The following is a 21,137-nucleotide window of genomic DNA, read 5'->3' on the forward strand; positions in this document are numbered from 1 at the left end:
CCGAGGGGCCAACCCAGGCCTGGTCCTGGGCACCCACCGGGGGGTGGCACCCACCGGGGCCCGCAGGCGGGGCGGGGCCCGCGCCAGCGAGAAGCCGAGTGGCTTCAGGGGCCTTTCGGCAGGAACCCGGCGGCTGGGCCCCACCGGCCTGCCGGCCGCCCTTAGCAACGCAGCGCCCTGGGCGGTTGCTAGGGGCGGGGCGGGGTGCACTTCCTGCCGGGCGGTAATCACTTCCGGGGCGGCGCGGCCTAGCCGAGAGGGGCGGTGAGCGGGCCGGGCGGCCGCGAGGGGCTGGCTGGGGGGGCTCCCGGGGGGGTCGGGGGCAGCAGGAGGGGTCCGGAGCGGCGCGGGGATCCGCTGGAAGGGGCCGTGTTGGGAGGGGTGCGGCGGTGGCCTTAGCACCGCCCCGGCCCCCCGGGAAGCGGGTGGGAGGGCCTGGGGCGCAGGGGAGCCTCGCCGGCTCCCTGAGGGCCCGCTCGGCCTGCTGCAGCCAGGGCTGGCGGCCGCTGCAGGCGGGAGGAAACGGTGCAGATCTGCCCTCTCCGGAAAGGAGGAGCTCTGGGTGTCCCCTGCTCTGGGGCTGCACGGCTGCTTCTCCTTACAACCCCTGGGCACGGCTGGGACCCGGCTGCGTGGCGCCGGGCCTGTAAGCCTCCAGGTGGGCTCCTCGGCCTCATTAATGGTCATGTTTTCAGCGGTGCCAAGCACATGCAGATCCTCCTGAAGCCAATAGGAATTGGCCAGTCTCCATCCCAGCACCTGCTAAGTTATTTCAGAAATCTAGTGTGAGGATTTTTTTGCCTCATCCTTTGACAGAAGCGTTCATGTTCTGCACCAATACTGGTACTCTTTATTTCCACCCCAAGAGGAAGCTCATACATATTACTTGAAGTGCTCCTGTGGCTTTGTCCTAAGCTAATTATTTATGTAGTGCTATGTATGTATCATGCTTGAAGATGCCAGCTGAGAAGCAGCACAGGACAGCAAAAAGAAAGGTTTGTGCCTCTCCTAGCTGAGTTGAGATGGCTAATTTATGGCCCTGATCCTGCACATTTATCATGTATATATATTATGGGTGACAGCCGCATCCTCTTCCAGTGGTGTCACCGAGCAAAAGCATGAGCCTGGAGCCCTGAGTAGCCCCTCGCTGGTGCTGTGGTACAGCTCTGGCTTTGCTACAAGTCCTTTTGTGTGGGAGTAGCTAGTTTGCTGTGAAACCCAAATGGAAGCAAGACTGACTGTTTTTAAATATAGTCAAAATCTACTCCTGTAGTGCACTGCAAGTATTTGTGACCTGTTTCTGTTGCTCTGTTCCAGTGAGGTGGCCAAGCTTGCGGGGAGAGGCAGTACCTGCTGTTAGACCAAATGAGTAAGGTGGAGGGGGAGCTTCCTCTCAGGATCTGAAATAGGAGTACTGATCTTTAAATGCAATTTAAGAACAATTACTTTTAAGTGTAGCCATGCTAATAGGTGAGGCAGTCTGAGGAAAAAGATGCTCGATAACCTGTGGAGAAGATGTTAGCCAAGGAAGAGGTGGTGATGCTGTTAGCTTCTCATGAACAGAGAGGAAGACTCCATTATCATCCAGGGACCTGCAGGATTAGCTGCAAGGCAGAGTGTGAGGGGGTAGTGCTCTTGGTGAGAAAGCTCAATTTCCAAGTTTTGTGCTCGGTGCGGAAGGCTGTGTGCCTGATGTTGAGCCCTGGTTCCTCAGTGTTCCACTTCGGCCTGCTCATTTGTGTAAGGTTTAACCTTCTTGCCTGTGCAGGTTTGGGCATTGTGTTAACCACTGGAGTTTTTTAAAACGGGGAGGAATTTTGCTAATAGTCATTCAGCTCCACTGATAGCTAGAAAACTAATGCTCCAAATGTGGTTGCCTGCTGTGGCTGTTGTGCCAGCAAGGATGCTCTACTATGACTAGCTGGTGCATAATGTCAGATCTTCTCTGAGCATATTTCATGGGGCAACATTTAAAATGGTAGTGGCAGCTGCTGACAGCCTGTGTGAGAGTTCTTGATGCTGGTCATGTCACCTGGGATTTGTTAGACCATTGCTAATACCCTCAAGGGAAGCGAAGTAGAAAAAGGAAAGGAGGGGAGACTTGTGGGAGATGAGGATGGAGATTTTTTTGCTTTCATTTTATTGATTTCCTTTTCTAGTTTATTTTTGTGTGTTGTATTTCAGGTGAATGAATCGGGATTATCAGTCCTGCGAAAAACTCCAGGTGAGGAATGAAGCCACATCCCCTCCTGCTCTGTTTGAGGAAGGGCGTGGGCAAGAATAATGTTTTCAAAAGATATCCCTTTAAATTAAGTTGAGATGAAATGAAACTCAAGAGTGAAGTTTCGCATGATTCTGTTTCTTGCTGAGGAACTGCTGCCTTAGTGGATTGGGGGAGAGGGTGTTTAAACGTTGTAAGCAGTTAGGGATGACCCACATTTATGCATGATTTGTGGACGCCATTGTATGTCCAGTACAGCCTTTGGGTCTGTGTTGGGACTTGCTGGGTCTGAGTGGCCCAGTGTGTATTTGACCTTCATGTACAGGTCCCATGCAGCCTTTGCTTTTTGAATTGTAATTGGAATACAAAAAAATTTCTTTCACTGAAGTACAGACCCAGAAGGGACCACGAGAGGTCACCTATTCTTATCACCTGATTCAAAGGCAGGATTATATATACTCACACCCCATCCCAGGCGAACACTTAACTGATACGCTCTTCTGAATCACCAGTAACAGGGATTCTACAGTCTGTGCATTCCAGTGCCTGGCAGTCCGTGCAGTTGGGAATTTTTTCCTGTCTTTTAAAATTCATAATAATATCCTGTATTTCAGGTGAATTAAAAAAAAACACTATTACTATTTCTTGTAATTTATATACCACTCCTTTTAGTATGCCCCCAAATGAGATTTGCCTCTTAGGCACTGGCATTGAATTGTTGGTTGATTCTCAAATTTATCAACTATAACTTTACTGAAATTATACTCTTTAAGTTTTCTGTCCTTCTGAAATGGGTCACATCTGCAGGTTGTAGAAATCTCCTCCTAGCCTGAGAAATACAGAGCCTGCTTTGGAGGTAATTTTTAGGAGGCAGATTACTACCATTCAGCTGAAACATGCATGCAGCACACACTCACGCCCAAGCTTCAGTAATACAGATAATTGTGAGTATCAGTAAGTAGTGCTGATTTAATAAGTACACACCAGGCTCACACAGGTCTGGAAAACTGAGTGAGACAGTAATCACAACTGAGTTCTGATGGCATCTCAGACTAATTAAATTTCCCTTTTGGGACCTTCTGTGGCGTACTCCAGCAATTCTGGCAGGAGAGTTCTCTGTTGTGGAAAGCCATTAGTCATTCATAGAATGAATTGACAACTCCATTAGCGAAAGATAAAGGAAGGAAGAAAGGATGGTCTCGGCTGAGAAGCTAGCCTGGGACCCAGGAGATCAATATCTAACTCTGCCACAAACTACCTGTGTGACCGTTGCAAGGTATATGGGCTTAATGTAACTAGCCACTAAAGCCACGCTTAACTTCAAACATGTAACTCATTCCTCTGTCTTCAACAGATCTGCCTTCTGTGTGCTTTACCTAAGTAGCAGTTGGTTTTGTACGCCATCTAAAACAACCAGGCTGTGACCACATATAAAATGTAAGTGAAAGTGAATAATAGTAATCTTGCATGGTTGATTGACTTCAGGGAGAAGTATATTCTTGCTTATTAAGTTTTGCCCTCATTGTTTCATGAATATTGTTCATCTTTTTCCTCCTCACCTGCAAATGGACTAATACTAGCGCTCGAGTAATATTTTTGTAGGCAGGTAGTAAAAGACAAGCATCCAAATAAAATGCAACTTTCATTTCCCTCTTTTGTTACTGGTTCTGTAGATCAAGGGTATCTTCAAAAAACCTGCATGAGGTAGTCTCATTTTTTGATAATGGAAAGTGAATACCAGAAAGCATGATGCAAATAATTGCTTTTTTTTCCCCCCTTCTTGTAGTAACCAGTCTTCTTGAGAGCGTTAGAGAAGAAGGGTGCGCTCACGATGGCTGCTGAGCTGGATTTCTCCCCACCTGAAATCCCTGAGCCTACATTCATGGAGAATGTTCTACGCTACGGACTCTTCTTTGGAGCCATTTTCCAGCTTGTCTGTGTGCTAGCCATAATCCTGCCAGTTTCAAAGTCCCATAAAACAGTAAGCAGTGTTCTTTAATATTGCTAGAGATGGGTAGAGTCATAGAAGTTAGGATGGGCGGTAACTCTGAGTAGCTAATGGAGACACAGTGGTTTTCCCCTGGGATTACGGTTTCATCGTTCACTCTCTTTCCTTCCTTCTAGCTTTCCCACCTTCAGCTTTTGTCTTGTGATTTGTCCTTGGATTAGAAAGTCAGGAACAAATACCTGAGCCAGGGTCTGTCAGAATATCAGTGAAAAAAGTGACCTGAAGCACCGGCAAGATGTGCTAAATGTGCACACTGGTCCTGACTGTACATGAGAAGGCTTTAGTCCCATATTGTCATCCTGCTGTTGATTTGCTTTATTAATTGCCAGGCAGGGTGTCCCCTTTGCAGGACCTGCCTTTCAGGAAACGACTTTGGGCTCTAGTTTATGTGTGATTTTTGGAAACAAGATACAGGTGAAATTCCTAGTATTTTCTAACATGAGGGGGGCAGTTTTCTGTACTGACACCCAATCCTGTGCCAGCAAGTGGAGGGTCCTTTGATGCAGTTAGTACAGGAGAGAGTTGAAGTGAAAGGTTGCGGTGAGCTACAGGGCTCTGATTCCTCTGGACTGGACCACAGTGGGATGACCTGGCTCAGCCTGGCTTTTCTGATAAAAGAGTTCCACATGCTTGATGATGCCTGTCGTGCTGGGGACAGATATTTTCAGTGTTGGTGATCAAGCTGCAGGTTTGGTGGTTTGATACAGATTTTGTATAAATATGTATGGTATATTTTCAGTAATAACTCAGCATGGGAAGTTTTGGTTTCAGGCTGTCTTTATTGCCATGTTTGTTCCCTAGGAAGCATGGAAATTTTCAGCCTGTCTGGGGAAGGGAATGTCTGTGGGTGAGGTACAGTGTGAGGGATACATACAGTTCATGACCCAACTTTTTCACCTTTAACTGCTGGTGTGATGTGAAGTTGTGTTGATGTACTGGATTAAAGACACTGTCCCGACATGGGCACATGCTCCCTCCTGCTAGTCCTGCCACAAAAGCTGCAGTTCCCAGCAAGGAGATGAAGGCTGCCGGTCACGATGCAGTGACATTGCAAGTCTCGCGCCATTATTCTGCAGCCACCAGCACCTGTCTGCCAGAGGCCGTGGTTTCCCCTGAGAATTTTTTTGAGAAATACTGAGTAGCCTGGTTCTTGAAAGCTGAAAAGAATGAAAGTTTTAGTTGTAAGTGAGAAACTGAAGACCAGGCCCCCAGTTAAAACAGTAAGGCTCGAGGACCTGTCACTGTTCAAGTTTGTAAGCACACTTTGATGTTTGCATGCTCTACTTTTTATTTTCTCTGTATCTATACTGTCCTCTTGAGCCACTGTCCATATGACTAATTTACAAGACCGTAAATGCCAGAAGCTACCCCTCCAGATCTTGGGAATGATGCTTGAGTCTGGGTAGGGTTTTGAGGAGCCTCTGTCTTGGAGACTTCACGCTTTGAAGTCTGCCTTGGTTTGAACATTAGAAGGCAGCAGTGTTCACTTTCCAGCAGCAGTGCACTGCATCCCTGACTAATAACTGCCTGTTGCTCCATTTCTCCCGAGCCTGCCAGCTCCCCGTGCGCCGACTGCAGCCTTTGGAAAGTCAGCCAAGTCTCCTTCCTTGGAAAGCCACACAGATGTGAACTGTAATAGCCCAGTAACTTGAGAGACGTTTGAACCAAGCTCTTTGATTAAAAGGATACTGTCAGATGCTCGCCTCCCCCTCCATTATCTGGAGTGCTGTCTTGGAAGCTTGAAACTAGCACGTCTTGCTCAGCCATTTTTTGTGTGTCCTTTTCCAGTTGGCACACTCTGACTGATAGAAACCAAGATGCTAAAGCAATATTTATACTCAAATGCATTTAATGAAAGGAGGCAATCTGCATGTGTGCGCTTTCTCAGATGAGACTGGCGCTGTTCCCTTCTGTTTTTACAAGATAACTAGACTTTATTTCCCATGGCTGAAATATTATCTGTCATCTCCCCTGAAGGAAACAAGCAGCATATCTAAGCATTCCTTGTTAGTCCAGGTGAAGAAAGCTTTGCCTGCAATTCCCTCCCTGGATTTTAGGCTTCATTTAGAGGCTCTGAACTTTACATTCTTACTACTGTTTTGGGGAATATTTTTTCTCTTGCACATGATGATGATTAACGCTTTGCAGAAATACCTGCTGAAAGTTTCCATGCACACTGGTGATTATATGGTATCTTCTCCTTTTCCTAATTTGAATAGTTTTCATTTAGTGTTGGTTTTCTTCTTGCCTTTAAAGTTGGTTTTGTTTTTCTTCTCCAAAGCCTGTTTTAGACTCCTAAGCTTTTAACGGCTTCTCTGGTAACAAGCTGTTTCTGTGCATAAACTCACACTCATCAAAAAGCACATGCAGAAGAAGTAGAGATGGTACCGCTTGAGTCTCATTAAATGTGGACTCGGTTTGATATAGAGGTGTTCCAACAGAGATACCCAGCACTTGCTTCCTTTGGCTTTATACTCAAATGCTCAAAGTGAGCTGTCAGCAAATTGTAAAAAAAAAAGTTACTGACTGTTTCTTAATTGATTCTTGTAGGACTCGGACAGTTTTGAGCCTAAGAATTCAGAGACAGTGAAGAAGCCAAAGGCAACTGCTCCACAGATAAGCAAGAAACCCAAGAAGGAAACCAAAAAGAAACGATAAAGGCATGAGTGATGAGCCTCAAAAGACAGAATAGTCATCTGTAATCATGCTTCCTCAGAGGTGACATCAAAGGCAACTATCTATATTAAATGGTTTTCTGGCATTGCCATGTTTTACCTTTTGTGGACAAGGGAGAAGGAACTTGTAAGAGTGGAAGGGGTGGGGTTCTGCCATAGATTTCTTACAAGCAAAGAGGACTTCACATATCCAGGACTTAATTTGACATAATTAATGTGTCAGTCACCATTAAAGTGACTTCTGTCATTTCTGACAGGCGGAGAGGCCTGTTGTCCTAGCTCCTCCATGCTGGCTAGGATTGGTAGGAAAGTCCCTGTGGAAGGTGGAGCATGGGTTTGCTACTTTGGATACCGGTTTGTGTTGTATTTTTTGAAGGCGGAGGGATCAAATGGATCAAGGATACCACGCTACACAGCTTTGTATTCATCTCTGTTGTCATCTAGTCTGAAATACATAGCTGCATTTTATGGCTTAATAATAATGTCTTTGTCATATTCTTTAATTCTTTGGGTAATAACTCATCACATACCAGACTGCTGTAGATGAAAGCTTTCATTTCCCCAGCGTCGCTGCCTCTTTCTTATTCCCCACCCATGCACTTTCCCATTTCTATTCCCACCCTTGAAAGTGAGTATGTTTCAGGGATTTGAGGCTGTGGCAGGGACTGCAATGACTACAAGAATCGGGGAACAGTTTGGTTCTAGATGGTACAGAATTCAGTGCCTGTGCTAATGGGGTGTTCTTGGAAACTTGGGAAGACCAGGTACTGCATGTTGGAGAAAAGCTGCTCTGAGGCAGAGTCTCGGAGTGCTGCGTTGGTCATGTATGACAGCACTGCCTGGCTGTACGAACCCTCCTGTCAGCTGGACGAGTCCCAGCCGTGCGCTCCGTTTCGACACAGCTGGGGTTTGCTGCATTTGCACACAGCCTCCCAACCTTACCTGCTATAGCTGCTGCATCTCCTCTTGCTGAATTCTTCCTGGAGTTAAATAGGATCTCAGCCTGAGGAGATGTGGTATTTTAAGATTCAAGGGGTGGCAGGCTGGCTGTGTAGCATGACTGTATGGCAAGAGATACATACACTACATTCCTTCAGGCTCTGGCTCTCCAGCTCCAAGGACAATCTAGTATTAGATTTAAATACGGCTAGACAGGACTGGAAAGAGATAGGTGGTGACGTAGCCACAGAGTCTCTGTAGGGCAGCTCGAGCTTCCCTGTGCCAGCTCACATCTTGGTTTGTTTGATCATGAATGAGTCAATGGGAGGAGAACCTGCTCTTTTAGGCGCACCCAGGGTTCAGAGTGGCTTTGAAGGAAAGGGTTCTCTCTGGCAGGGCTGCAAGTCTGTGATCCTTTTTGCATACACAGACTCCCATCCTCAATTCACAAATGCCTTGTGAGCCCAGATATGGTAGCAGTGTTGTGCTGGGTGTTCTTTAGCAGGAGTTGAGTAACCATTTAGAGAAACCATTGGTGTTGAGAATGGCTGCGTTCTGTGCTCACTGTTGGTTTTGGTGGGCGAGACAGATGAATCCCAGTACCAGTTTGATCCTAACCTCTCACTGCTTCCCTGCTCCAGGCTCTCTGTGTCTGTTAACCAGAATGCTGCCACCGGGTTGCACTGCTTAAAATCCAGCTTAGAGTTCTGCTTTAAATTCAGCATTTTCTTTTTCTTACTGTTTTTTTTTGAGCTACATAAAGGCAATACTAGAAGGACAGAACAAAGCATAGGAGACACAAGCACTATAGAAGTTGCTTTGAGTTCTCAGTACAAAGAAACGTTACAAAAATTTCCCACGCAAATAACAACAATACTGTGCTATAAGTTTCCATTACGGACCTGTGTTCTTGTCTGTGATCTATAGAGAAAAGAAAAGCATTGCCACCGCCCAGGATAGGTACTGCAGGTCACTTCTTCCATTTCAATAAATGAGGATGGTGGTTGTTTTATCTTAACAACCCTGGCTTTCTGCAGGTTACCTAAAGGAGGGCTTAATGCTTCAGCAGAATTGCAACTATTGAAAGAGTAGCATACACATTACCCAAAACATAGAAGCGCTTCTACAGCTGAGAACCAGTTAGTAATGAGCACTGTGTGGCTGTTACCTGAAGTAGCAGGCTACTACATCAACATCTACGTCTAAGCTGTTTGCAGGCTGGCTTCCTCATTGCTAAGTAGAAATCTTGAATATTGGGGTTTGCTTTTGTTGGGAGGAAGAGGGGTTAAGATAAATTTCCCAGTCTGTTCGTAACAGCTTTATATCTATTCGAATGCTTGTGTTAGCTGAATTTATAGTATGATTCTAGAGTTTACCAATATCCTGTGTATTGTAGTTTCTCTGGAAGCGTGTAATAAATATAATCAGAATCTCTTTGTTTAAAAAGAAATCTCTTTTTAAAGTTGCGCTGCCTCTTTCCATGCATTCATTGTGAAAGCTGCCAGAACTCTCAGACTATAGGAGCACAGGGGCATAAGTATCCTATTCATAAAAATGATCCATTAAGGGAAAGCCTTTCAGATCCTTTAATCTGTGAGAAATTGGTTAGCTATACTGTCAGGCATATGTGCATCTGTATCTGTGTTCGACTTGGAAGTAGCAAACTGTCTCCCAGTACAGCTTCACCTTCCTGGAAGGAAGGAGGAAATGGTGCGATGACTAAATTATCCTCTTTGAGAAAGATTTTGGCTTTGAGAGCCCCCATGAAGGTAGCAGTTATAAGGCATCATTTGTTCATAATACAAGCAAGGGATTAGGTGGAGATTCAGTAGACTGGTAATAGGGATTTTCAGTAGCCCCTCGGTGTGTGATTGTAGCTCAGGTTTACATGGCTGGAGTGTGAAGCTGTCTGGTGCCTCTTCTTGGCTGCGGAAAGACCAGGGTGGTAGCCACGCTCTGGCAAGCATCTGTTGGTTCCCTCACCAGAAAACCAAAATGACAGAAGGACTAGTGTGGTGACTCCTTTAATTCCCTAGCCCTTTTCTCCAGGCTGTTTTGTAATTAACATCCCAAAGGGAGCTGAAGACCTCATTAAGTCAATTTTATTGAAGGGGAGTTTTTAAAAGGTCTGCTTCCAGATACCAGCCAGTAGGCAGCACCTCGCTGAGCAGCACCTTGCTCTGCCACCCAAAGCCCAGGAGCTGGGCTGAGGGCTGGGTTTCCTCTGCTAATGTATGTTACAAAGTTCCTTTCCCTCAACAGGCCAAACCTCAGCTCTGAAGAAACAAGAGAATTCCTTCCTTTGTTTTTGATCGTGTTCAAGGAGCTCTGCCTCTCTGGCCACACTGATCTCGAGAGCTGTGGCCATCACCATCCCCTTGAGCTGTCCAACGCTCACAATGCATCCTTGTGCTCCTCCAGTGCAAGCAGCACAATCCCTTGAGACCGGCTTATAAGTAGCTCGTGACGAGTTCCAGTTCACATAGTTCAATTAAATCCCTGTTAATCTTGTTCAGACCTAATTTACTTTCATTCTCATACACACACTCCTCTCTGCTTCAGAGGGATTCTGTGAGGTTCCCTACTGACAGGAACTGAAGAGCCCGAGGCCATCTTTGAAGCGGAATGTTTGCAGAGCAGCCCCCTCGTAGAGTCAATAAGCTAAGATTATTTCCCAGCCTGTCTTGAAGAGTTTGAAAATACTCCTTCAGTGCCTGGATTTTAGGGAGGGTCAGGGCTGGATCTGATGATGCTCGAGGAGAAAATAAGGAAGCTGTAGGAGGGAGGACCTGCTCGGTATCTTTCCCAGGGCACTGCTGAACTGTTCCCCTGTGCGCGTGTGTTAATTTTGGGGCAGCTGAGAGCTGGGGTGCTGGACTTCTCTCCTGGGAGCCACTCTTACATGCTGATACTTCTTTCAGGCAGAAGTTAATGTTGTTCACAGCCTGTGGCCTGCAGGGATTGAGATGACTGTATTGATTGAGTTGTTTGTTTGTTAATCTCATGAGGCATCAGAGACTGACTGCAGAGAGAAAATGGTATGATGAATGGAGAGTGCTGGAGTACAGAGCATGGCTGTTTGGTGATTAGGTTGATTGCCAGCTTTGGCACTGGGGAGGGATCTGACCATCCTCCTCTTCCTCATCCAACCAGAAGGGATGATTCAGCTGGGGAGCATTCCCTTTCTCTCTGGCAAGTGACAACTGGCTGTAATCAATGTTTGCATTTATTCTTAAATTGGCAGTTACTGCAGGTCCAAGATCCTGCTCTTCTTCTCTGGTAGTTTGTGGCTTTTGAGCGGTTGTTTGTGGGGATGTTTTCTGGCTTTTGGTATCTGGCCAGTGTGCAGTAGCTTGGGGCTGGCAATTGCAGGGCAATGAACTCCGCTTCCTGCCTCTCCCTTGAAATGCAGCCGATTTTCCCGTTTCATGTTGATTCTTCCCAGTTTGTGGCTTTTCTGTCACTGTAATTCATCCCCATGCTCCCTCTTGTTGCTTCCACCATGTAGGCTCATGCCCAGTGCAGTTCCTCTGTCCTTGTAGCCAAATCTTACATGCCAGTGACAGACAGTGGGTATCACCTGCTGTTACAAGGACTGATACAAATTAAGAACGCATGGAGAAGCATCCAGGATGGAGAAAGGTGTCCCCTTGTAATCAGCCCCTTCAGCATGTTTCTCTTCCCTGATGATTTTTTCAACCAGCAGATGTAACTGCTGGGGAAGGACAGCTCTCCTCTTTGGGAGCCCCAGGTATACCAGGAAGCTGTGCCATGCACATCAGCCTACGCCTGAGCCACGAGGAGTTAAAACGATCAAATACTGTGCTTCTGAGCTCTTGTGATAAGTGAGTGCTGTGGTGCTGTGCATGCTTCACACCGCCCATTCAGATCCTGCTCCTCGCCAGCACACACAGATATGTCTTGCGCAATCCCAAACCTCTTGCAGTGCTTGCTTCTCTCCTCCAGCTTCCCTGGTTTCATTTAGTGCCTGGAGGCCCCGGTGTGGCTTTGATGCTCCTCGCACCCTGCTTGCTGGAGGCGTGAGCAGCCACACACCGGGAAGCCGTGGTCCTGCTGAGGACCGCAGCAACACAGAGCGGGTGGTTGGAGCAGAGAGGCTGGCAGGTTCCTCCGTGGCTTGAGTCCAGCCTTCTTGGCTGGTAGGTACAAGGTAAACCTGCTTTGGATCACATCTGCTTTGCTTTTTAAAAATACTTGTTGCCTGGCTGAGGTCTCTTGTCGCACTTGAAGAGCTCGGCGTGCCAAATGGGGGATGCTGTGGGTGGAGCGGGTTGAGGGGCTCGCATTTCTTCCTGTCTTTGGCTCTAGGCAAGGAGCTGTGTCCCTAGTACTGTACTCTACTGGAAGTCCTGTTTACACGCTAAACGCAGCCTTCCTTGTTTGTGAAACCTGCACTCTGGACCATCCCCGTGTTTCTTGCCAGAAGGCTGTCCAAGCCTCTGAGCTGCTGCCCCGGAAGTGTCAGGTTCAGCCAGTCCCAGTTCATGGACTGGGGCCACAGAAGGCATCAGCTCCGGCTTGACACATCTCATATTTTGCCCAAGCTGAGGCTACAGCCTCAGTGTCCCTGGCTCCAAGGCTGGTTCCTACTGCCTTCCCCTTGGCTGCTGCTTCTGCAAAAGCCATCCCGAGCTCGCCATTCACCTCGGCCAGAAGGCAGAGTCCAGAGTGCGACAGGCACCAGCGAGCTCTCGCAGGGCAAAGCCGCTCCTTCCGCTCAGGGAACCGGCTCCAGACACTTCCCGCTGTTATTTGTGCCTCTGCTCTGGCAGCGCGGGCAGGAGCCGTGCTGGAGCGGTGCTGCCGGCGTGGGGCTTGCAGGGTCGTGTCCCTCCAGCTCCCTGGGGCAGCTCTTGCACATCGGCGCGTGCTGGGGGGGGCCAACTGGACCGTGGCTGCTGGGATCTGCGCAGGAGAGGGTCCTCGTGGCTGTGGTCCCCACAAAGCAGCAACTTGTGATGCTGTGGCAGCTCCTTTGGGTGGCTGAAGCAATGTCCCCAAGCGTGAGGCCTCTGTGGTGAAGGGAATCGCCGAGGGAGCAGTTTTTGAGAGAAGGGGAGAAGCTGCATTTCTGCTCCCTCCCTCCTCCCCGATTTAGCTCACTTTAAACTGAGCATGGATCCAAACGTCATATGGTTTAAATTTTTCAGATTCAGACTTTGGCCTCCCTAGCCCGTCCCTCGCTGGAAGGACCAAGGCTGGATGATTAAGGGGAAACACCCTTGTGTCTGCTCCGGTTCCGTTTGACGCAGGCTGCAGCCGCTTGCGGGCCGCTGAGCAGCCGGGTGCTGGCAGGGAGACTGCCTGGGACTTCTCTGTGCCCAGGGGATGCCACAGCCCCCAGGGCAGGGTCGCCTGGATGTGGCTACCAGAGCTTTGCGCTAGCCAGCCATCCCCCTGCTGCTCTGTTAGCAAAGCAAGCTGGAACAAGGGCAATAAATCTCACCTGGACAAGTTTCCGTGGGCTTTTCTGAACTGTTCTTTTCTATTGATACTGAGATTGGCCAAAGAGCCAAATTTCCACCGCTGGGAAATGCTAACATTTTGTGTATGGCTTTTCCACTGAGCTGAGGTAAGAAGCAGAAAGTGTCGGATTTTTGCCCAAATGAGCTATTCCAAGATAGCTAATTCAGACGGCATCAAAACGTCATATTTTATCAGTCAGAAACCTGACGGGAAATGTTGTGCCTCTATCGAACATGCAAGTAATTTTCCCCCACAGCTGGTGAACTTCGAGCCTCCTTATCAAACATTTGCACATCACCAAGTCAGTGGTTCCCCCCCTCCTCGCCCCGCCCCGCTTTCCCCCAGGGAATTTTGCAGTTCCGCTTCACAGCTGGGGCCACCTCGGTGCTGGGGTTAAGAGCCCCTTTTGCACAGCAGATTGTCGTCGTGCTGAGCGACACGATGGGTCCTGAGCTGTCCTGAACCCTCCTGGTGTTTTCTTCTCGCCTTTTTATACTACAACCTGCGGAACACTGGTGTTTGCCGCTCGGCTCCTGCAGCCCTGATGCTCAGTGTGAGAGAGAATGGCCAGAAGTAGCATTTCTACTATGAAATACTGCCAAATGGCTCATACTACAGGAGTTCCTCTGGTTAATCCCCCTTAGTAAATCAGCTCCTGAGCTCATAACTGCAGCTTCCCTACCAGGGCCAGCAGTGCCGATCGTTTGCTGTCACACACCCACTATTTGCAGGGCTGTAAAGCTCAATGATTGTAAAATCTCGGGGCAAAAGCCGTGGCTGCTTCTGCATCTGTCCAGCATCTTAAACGTCAACCATTATATTATTAATAGTAATAATTAGTGCAAATATATCTGGAACTTGCAGTGAACAAAATGCAGCTAGCCTCGGGAACAGAATCCATTAGACAAAACTTATTCATGCTTGCCAAGGGGTTGCTTAAAAATAAATCTGGCTGGAAATGAATAGATGTTTTGTTGTAAATCCACAGCTATGTTGGAGAGGTCAGGACTCAGATCAATAACTGGACCCAAACAGCACCCTCTTATTTCACAGGAAGATTTCAGGAGCCCCGTGGAGCAGTTTGATCTGCACACTGGGAGGGGGAAGGAGCCTTGTACTTACCTACTCGTGAGCGTGACAGCACTCTGCCTGTAGTAACTCTCATTCTTTTTCTTGATGAAACTCATGTAAAGCAAGAAGGCGCAGGAATAGCTGAGCACGTCTTGATTTCTTGTTAGAGGATCATTTCAAGACATGCTGTAATAACTAAGCCACCAGAAATATTCAGCGCTACTGGTTTTTAATTTGAAAGTACCTGGTTTTCAGTTTCTGTAACCGTCTTCCTCTCCCTGGGATGGGTTTATATCAGTGCTATTTAAAAGTGAAGATAAAGAATCATGTCAAGAAAGTAAGTTTCAGAGAAGAGACTGAAATCTCTGGTTGGTTAAAAAGAAATATATTTATGAATTAGACTGTTTAAAGATAAATACTTGGAGCGGGGCAGGAGGGAAAGGAAGGTGGGCGGCTGGGGGGGGTGCGTCAGGCTGAGGACCCCACGGCTGAGCCCGGGATGCACTGAGGTGTGCTGGGTTGCTTAAACCTAAATGGTCTTAAATCACATTATCACCAGCGCTGCATGTTTAATGTCAGAGTCTTGTAAGGGCACATTCCTGAATCTGAGCCCAAAAGATAAGAGGCTGGTTTTGGAGAGTATCTATTTGCCATTTTAAATTTACACGTTGGCATCTTCTTCGAAGAAGAGATTATGTCGTGGACTTAGTCCGGCGTGTGAAAAGGCACGGTGCCTTTGCTGTTTGCCTTCCAGCAACAGGCCAGCATCGCCAGAGATGAAAACTACCATTGTAGGACAGCCTGTAGAAAGGGAGTTGATTGCAAAAGAGGAAAACAAAATTCAAATATTTATAAGTCATAATTGCATCTTAGATTTGGGTCTGGATCCAGCAGAGGCTGAGTCATCGTAACCAGCTCACCCGGGGCTGGGGCTGGGTCCCCGCTCCCCTGGGCGCTCTCCTCTCCGGGGCTGTGGGAGCGGGTGCCCCAGGGGTCAGGAGGGAGATGGGAGCGTCCCCGTGTCCCTGTGTGGGCACAGCGGGGAGAAGGTGTGAGGGACCCCAGGTATTGATGTGCCCCCCCTCTTTGGCCGACAGTATGCCCTAAGTATTAAAGTATGAGTGAGCAGGGCAGTACCCCGGGACTGCCCCACACCGTGTGGGTAATTCCTTAATCCCACGCCAGACACTGGGTCTGGGAATGCCTCCCTGCGCATCCCCACGCCAGCCGGCTGGCAGAGGGGGTGGCTATGAATGAACACCCCCAAAAAGCCTCAGGACAAACCGGGCTGTGGTTTGATGCTCCGGCAAGGAGCAAACAGGGCTGCTACCCCCAGCGCAGCCGCTCCCCAGCACCAGCCGCCCCATGGGTGCTGGGGGAGCTCAGCACCCTCACCCAGCCCTGGGAGGGAGCCGAGAGGCAGGAGGGAAAGCGTCAGCCCTGGCTGCTTGTGTAGGGACCTTATCAGCGGGCAGCTCCTCCCAGGGAAGGGCCCCTCCACCATGTGCTGGCCAGGGGTGATGGATCGGTGCGTGCGTGACTCCTTGTTCCTGGTGACTCATGGATTTGCTGGCCTTCGCCAGTGCCATGGGAAATATTTCTTTAATAACTCAAAAGAACAAGGCAGGGGAGGGTGGGAAACAGAAAGAAAAACTCCACCACATAGTTCTCTCAAACTTGTGAGCTTCCCACATTGTTTCTGAAGCGTCAGGTCTTGCTCAGCATAATGGGGGTTGCAGAAATCCCCGGTGCGTCGCTGTGAGGGGTGGTCGGAGGGGTGGGCAGGGGGTGGTGGAGGCAGTGCTGGCTGTGAAAATACAGCCCACGGGTCGCCGGAGCCAGCTGGCAGCCGAGCGTGCCTCGTAAGCCAGCCAAGTGGGGGTTTCAGGAGTGGACTGCTTCACCCCGTTTCTTCCTGGAGGACAAAGTGGCAGGGAACACCTTAGTGGATGGCTAATGGGGGAGGTGGGAGGGCTGCGCCACGGAGCTGGTCAGGCAGCCCCGACGGGCTGGGTGCAGGCATCGGGGCACCCGGAGCCTGACCCGCATGTGCGCCCCAGCGCCACTCCATGCCCACCTGCTCCCAGCGCTGGAAGGCGAAGGTGCTGAGGAGCAAGGGGAGGAACGGCTGGAGCTCTCCGTGTGCCCACCTGCCTGAGCAGGACTCAGGGGGACCCACACCTCACCTGGCCCTACGTGGGGTGACGCTGCCAGCCAGGGACCGGGCACCCCAGGAACACCGGCAGCTCCTCTCTGCCTTGTTTCGGAGGCTGGCACCGGCTGCAGGGTGACACCGGCAGGGGCATTAACCCAAGAGCGGGGCAGATGCCCCAGTGGGACACAGCCACCGCTGCCTCCCCAGGGCCTCGCAGCTACCCGGGCGGCCCCAGGAGGTGGTTTACCATTCCTTGCTTTTCCTCAGCGCTCAAGTTTTGCCTCCTCCCGAGTTCAGAGATGGGGGGGGTCGCAGGCTGCAGCCCCCTGGGGGCGAGGTGTCCCTCCTGGGGATGGAGATGCACAGGTTCAGTGCAGGACGCAGCCAAGCGATGCTCCACCCGCTCACCGCGCGTCACATCTCACAAAACCAACCCCAGACCGGCCGGGTCCCGACCCCCTGAACATCCCTTCGCTGTCACCGGCCCCGGCTGCCAGGTGACCGCCACAACGCGGCGCCGACCTCCCCGCAGCCCCTCACCCGCGGCGCCGCGCAGAGGCGACCGCGACCGCCGCTCCCACGCGTGTCCCCGGCGCGACCAAGCGGTCCCCCCCCTCCGCGGGCCGGGAAGCGCCGGCGGAGCCCCGGGCGGGGGCGGCCCCTCTCTGCTGCGCGCCCCGCGGAGCCCGGCAGCCCGGAGCGCTGCGGCCCGGAGCCTGCCCCTTAAAAACACCCACCCCGCCGAGGGGAGGGGCTGCTGCCTTTTTTTCCCCCGTTTCCGGTTTGCTGCCATATTCCTCTTTTTTTTTTCTATTTTTTTTTCCCCTCCCCGTGGGTTGCGCCCCCCCCCCCCCGCCCCGCAGAAGGGGTGAGCGGGGGCGGGCGAGCCAGCAGCGCGCCGGATCCGCGGCGCTGCGCGATGCTGCTGCCGGCGGCGCAGCCCTGAGCCCCGGCGCGGCTCGGCCCGGAGCGGGCACCCAGCGCGGCGGCGGCTGCGGCGGGGGGCGGCGGGGGGCGGCGGCCGCGCCCCCGGCGCGGAGACAAAGCCGGGGCCGAGCGCTGGAGGCGAGCGGTGGGGCCGGCCCCGCTCCGCGCACAGGCGGGAGGTGAGCGGGCGGCGGCGGCGGGCGGCTGTGGGGCCGGAGGGGGGATGTCCGGGGGTCCGGCTGCGGGGCCGGAGGGGCGATGTCCGGGATTCCGGCTGCGGGGCCGGGGGGGGGGATGCGCGGGGGTCCAACCGTGGGGCCGGAGTGGGATGCGCGGGGGCCGGCCGTGGGGGCCGGCGGGGGGCTGTCCACACTCGGGTCGAGCTGGCTGTGGGTCGAATCGGGGCTGCTGGCAGTTTGGCGAGGAGGCTGTGGGTCCAGCCGAGGGTGCCCAGGCTCCGGTGGGGCAGCTGTGGGTCCGGCGGCGGGGAATGCCCGCGGCCGGCGATGGGTCCCCACAGGGATGCTCGCGGTCTGGCTATGGGTTTCGGTGGGGCGGCTGTGTGTCCAGCGGCGGGTGCACATGGTGTGGTGGGGCAGCTGTGGGTCTGGCTGGGGGTGCCACTGGCCGGAGGGGCAGAGATGGGCCCGGCCGGGGGTGCTGAGGGTCCGGCGGGGCGGCACCGCCTGCCTGCAACTCCCCTTTGTTGTGATCAGGGGCTGTGGGGGACCCCCGGGAGTGCAGGGCGGGGACAGCCGGGCTGTATGTAGGCCAGGACATGAAATATTCATCGCCCCCCTGCTTTGATGTCTCCTGATCCGCTTCCCTCGCCGTGTTTGCTCACCGGTAATTCAGGGGCTCGTGTCCAGCCCCGGTGGGCCTGGGGGGCCGTGGCCAGCCAGGCTGCTCGCTGCGCCCCTTGCCGGGGCTGGCGGGCTCCAGCCTGCTGGGGGGCTGCGGACCCCCGGTATGCCTGATGAAAGGCTTTATCCACCCGGGAAGTTCCCCCGTTGCAGCCTGGGCAATCCAACCCCCTTGTGTGGCAGCGAGCGGTGGCACTGGCCTGTCCCCGCTGCCCCTGTTACAGCCCCCAGTGCCACGGAACAGCACCGTGGGCTTTGCCCCGAGCCACCCTGGGGCCGGGATGGGCTTTATCCCAGCTGGCTGCCGGGGGGCCGTGCGGGAGCTGGGGCTGGCAGTGCTGCGTCCTGGCTCCGTTTGGGACGGGCAGGGGCGGGGGGGGCAGCCTGCAGGGATGGGGCCCACCATGCAGAGCTGCCTGTGCTGGGGACAGGGCTGGAGGGGGGATGGCATCTCGTGGCGTGGTCCTGTCTGGCACCAAGCATCGTCTTGGGGAGCTGCGCAGCCTCCTGCAAAACCCGCTGGAAATGAGCGGGGATCTGCCGCATCTCCCCACGGTCCGCTGGCCCTGCCCAGCACGCTCCTCCCGCCCCGGTGGCTGCTGTGGCAGCTGCCAGGGCTCAGCCCCCTGGACTTGGGGCCGGGAGGTGACTGTGGTCCTGGCCCTGGTCCCAGTGCCATTGAGCAGCAGTAAAGGTTGTAGGTGGCAGGGCATGAGTTGTGCTACCCTGTGTGCACCGCTGGCTTGCCCATCCTGGCTCCCCAGGACATGATTGTGGCTGCTCAATGCAGCCAGGGGTTCCCCCAGGACAGGTCCCACTGCCCCGTGGCATTAGGAGCTGGGGGCAGTGGAGGGTGCAGAGCCCGGGGGGGTCCTGCCCTGGGCGGTGCTGCCTGCGCAGTGAGGATGGGGACAGGACAGCACGTACCAAGCGGCGCTGCGTGCAGACTGAGCTGCGGGAAGGTGGCAACAAAAGACTTGATTTTTCTTCCTCCTGCCCAGCGGGTTCTCCCCTGAGGAGGAGGTGTACGGCAGGAGGGAGCAGGAGGGCTTTGTCGCTCTTCTCTCAGCCAAGGGGATACCCGCTGCCAGCAGCGACTGCTGCATGGGTGGGAGGACCGAGTCACGGCGAACCCTCCCAAGGTCCAGCCGTTAATGGTGGGAAGCCATTTGTCCCGGCCAGGCTTGGAGACCCCCCTCAGCACCCAGACATCAACACGTGCCGAGGCCCCCTGTGAGCACGTGGTGGTCAGACAAGGGCAGGGGGCTGGCAAGGCTTTCTGGATAGGCATGAGGATGGGGACATGCAGGGGGACATCAGCAATCTTGCACTTTAAAGCAGCATCCTTTTTGTTATTTCCACTGTGGGGCTGCTCCTGACACCTCTGCAGCCAGCGAGGCTGATCCTGGGCTGCCCTGGGCTAAGCCAGCTGTTCTGCACCACTTCGTGCTGGCTCAGGATCCAGCCCACAGCAAAACCTTGGCTGCTCGGTGTCTCTGAGATGAGTCTCGTGTGCCGGCTCCCCGGGGAACCGCGTCTCTGTAATCATTAGCCAGTTAATGCTCATTTGTCAGAGAAGGGCACCTTTGCTTGAAAGATAGAGGGTCAGTTCCCGGTTCCAAGCTTTGACCTGGGAGCAGCAGGGCAGAGACTCCTCCAAACACCTCTCCTTGGTGGCTTTGCCAAAATGCAGCCTGATGAATTTATTATTATTATTTTGGAGACGGAGTTATTTATGGGCTGGCGCAGCAGCAGCAGCTCAGGGAAGTCCAATGTTCCCTGTCTCGATCGTTAGTGGCCTTGCAGTGCTCCCTGTGTGATGGAGATGCCCTAACGATAGCTCTGCCCTTTAATGACTTTGTGCTGGAGTGATGGAAAATCATGGAGGTACCACAGGGAGGCAGAAAGGGCCGTCCCGGCCCCTGGCAAAGGAGCTGGGGGACAAGTCGAAGCAAGAGCTGCAGTTCGTGGTGACCGACCTATGCGGAGGCTCTGATGCAGAGAGAGGAGGCTCCTTTGCTGCCTTGGTGGCACGGCGAGGACATCAGCGGTCCTGAGGTAGGGACAGCGTTTAGCAACGTGGGCGGCTCCTGGGAAGGAGTGTCGTTTTGCCAGGCTCACCGAGGCGAGGAGGGGATGGACCAGGGCTCCTGTGCCTCCAAAATCCAGCCTGCCTCTCCCTGCTACTGGTACCAGAGTCATGCCTGGCCTTTGAAATCATCACGGAGCTAAAAGTCTTATCCAGTGAGACCTGAAGGACTTGGTCCATAACCTCTCATTTTAACAACCAGCAAATGCCTGTGACATCTTGAAAGGGAAAAGGTAGCAGCGAGCAAACAGTCTGTGCCTCCTCCCAGCAAGTCTAAGGCGGACAAACCCCCTGAGCACCACTGGGACACAGTGCTGTGCTCCCGGCATTGCTGGGGGAAATTTGAAAGCCTATCTGAAGCGCTATTGTTTCCTGTACTGTCTATTTTGCAGCTCGGTTTCCAACTTGTTCCTTTATCTCTCGGAACAATTCCCATCTGAGCTCACTTCCGCAGCACTCCGCATCTCGCCCCAGCGCCCGCCTGGAGATGCGGCCAGCGAGCATCCCATCAGCAGACAGTGGCATGGCCCCGTGCTGCTCCATGCAGGAGACATCCCTTTAATCCCAAGCCCGGCGAGCAGCTCCGACCTCTGGATGGAGATAACCATCCTTGCAGGGCTGTTCCTGGGACAGGAGCGTGGATCATCACTGTTGCCAGTCCAGGCTCCTCAGCTGCCTGTAGCTGTGGGTGGTGCGGACCAG

At 52.4% G+C, this 21,137-nt stretch overlaps 2 protein-coding genes across 8 annotated transcripts in view; both read left to right on the top strand.

Moving 5' to 3' along the window:
- The first annotated feature begins 194 nt into the window (after nt 1–194).
- Nucleotides 195–6,990, top strand: MANBAL (mannosidase beta like). 6 transcript variants are annotated; one of them, XM_056353589.1, is made up of 5 exons: nt 195–264; nt 2,185–2,224; nt 3,576–3,658; nt 4,008–4,202; nt 6,780–6,990. In XM_056353589.1, exons 4-5 carry the CDS (start codon nt 4,053–4,055, stop codon nt 6,885–6,887), a joined length of 258 nt encoding a protein of 85 aa, XP_056209564.1. In that variant the 5' UTR covers nt 195–264; nt 2,185–2,224; nt 3,576–3,658; nt 4,008–4,052; the 3' UTR covers nt 6,888–6,990. The 6 variants fall into 6 exon arrangements, with proteins under 6 accessions (XP_056209564.1, XP_056209567.1, XP_056209569.1 ...); XM_056353591.1 differs by lacking the exon at nt 195–264 and adding an exon at nt 356–658; XM_056353590.1 differs by lacking the exon at nt 195–264 and adding an exon at nt 678–995.
- A 10,425-nt stretch (nt 6,991–17,415) lies between these two features.
- SRC (SRC proto-oncogene, non-receptor tyrosine kinase) overlaps nt 17,416–21,137 on the top strand; it is a 31,126-nt gene continuing 27,404 nt past the window's right edge. For both annotated transcript variants that reach the window (XM_056354643.1, XM_056354645.1), the window contains exon 1: nt 17,416–17,662. The gene's annotated coding sequence lies outside the window, so the exon portion shown is untranslated. The remainder of the gene's footprint in view (nt 17,663–21,137) is intronic.

The sequence above is a fragment of the Falco biarmicus genome, chromosome 10 (genome assembly GCF_023638135.1).
Source record: "Falco biarmicus isolate bFalBia1 chromosome 10, bFalBia1.pri, whole genome shotgun sequence".
NCBI lineage: Eukaryota > Metazoa > Chordata > Aves > Falconiformes > Falconidae > Falco > Falco biarmicus.

Coding starts and splice junctions, on each gene's coding strand:
- MANBAL (XM_056353589.1), top strand. CDS start 4,053: ATGGCTGCTGAGCTGGATTTCTCCCCACCTGAAATCCCTGAGCCTACA. Junction 4,203..6,779: donor TTTCAAAGTCCCATAAAACA/GTAAGCAGTGTT, acceptor TGATTCTTGTAG/GACTCGGACAGTTTTGAGCC.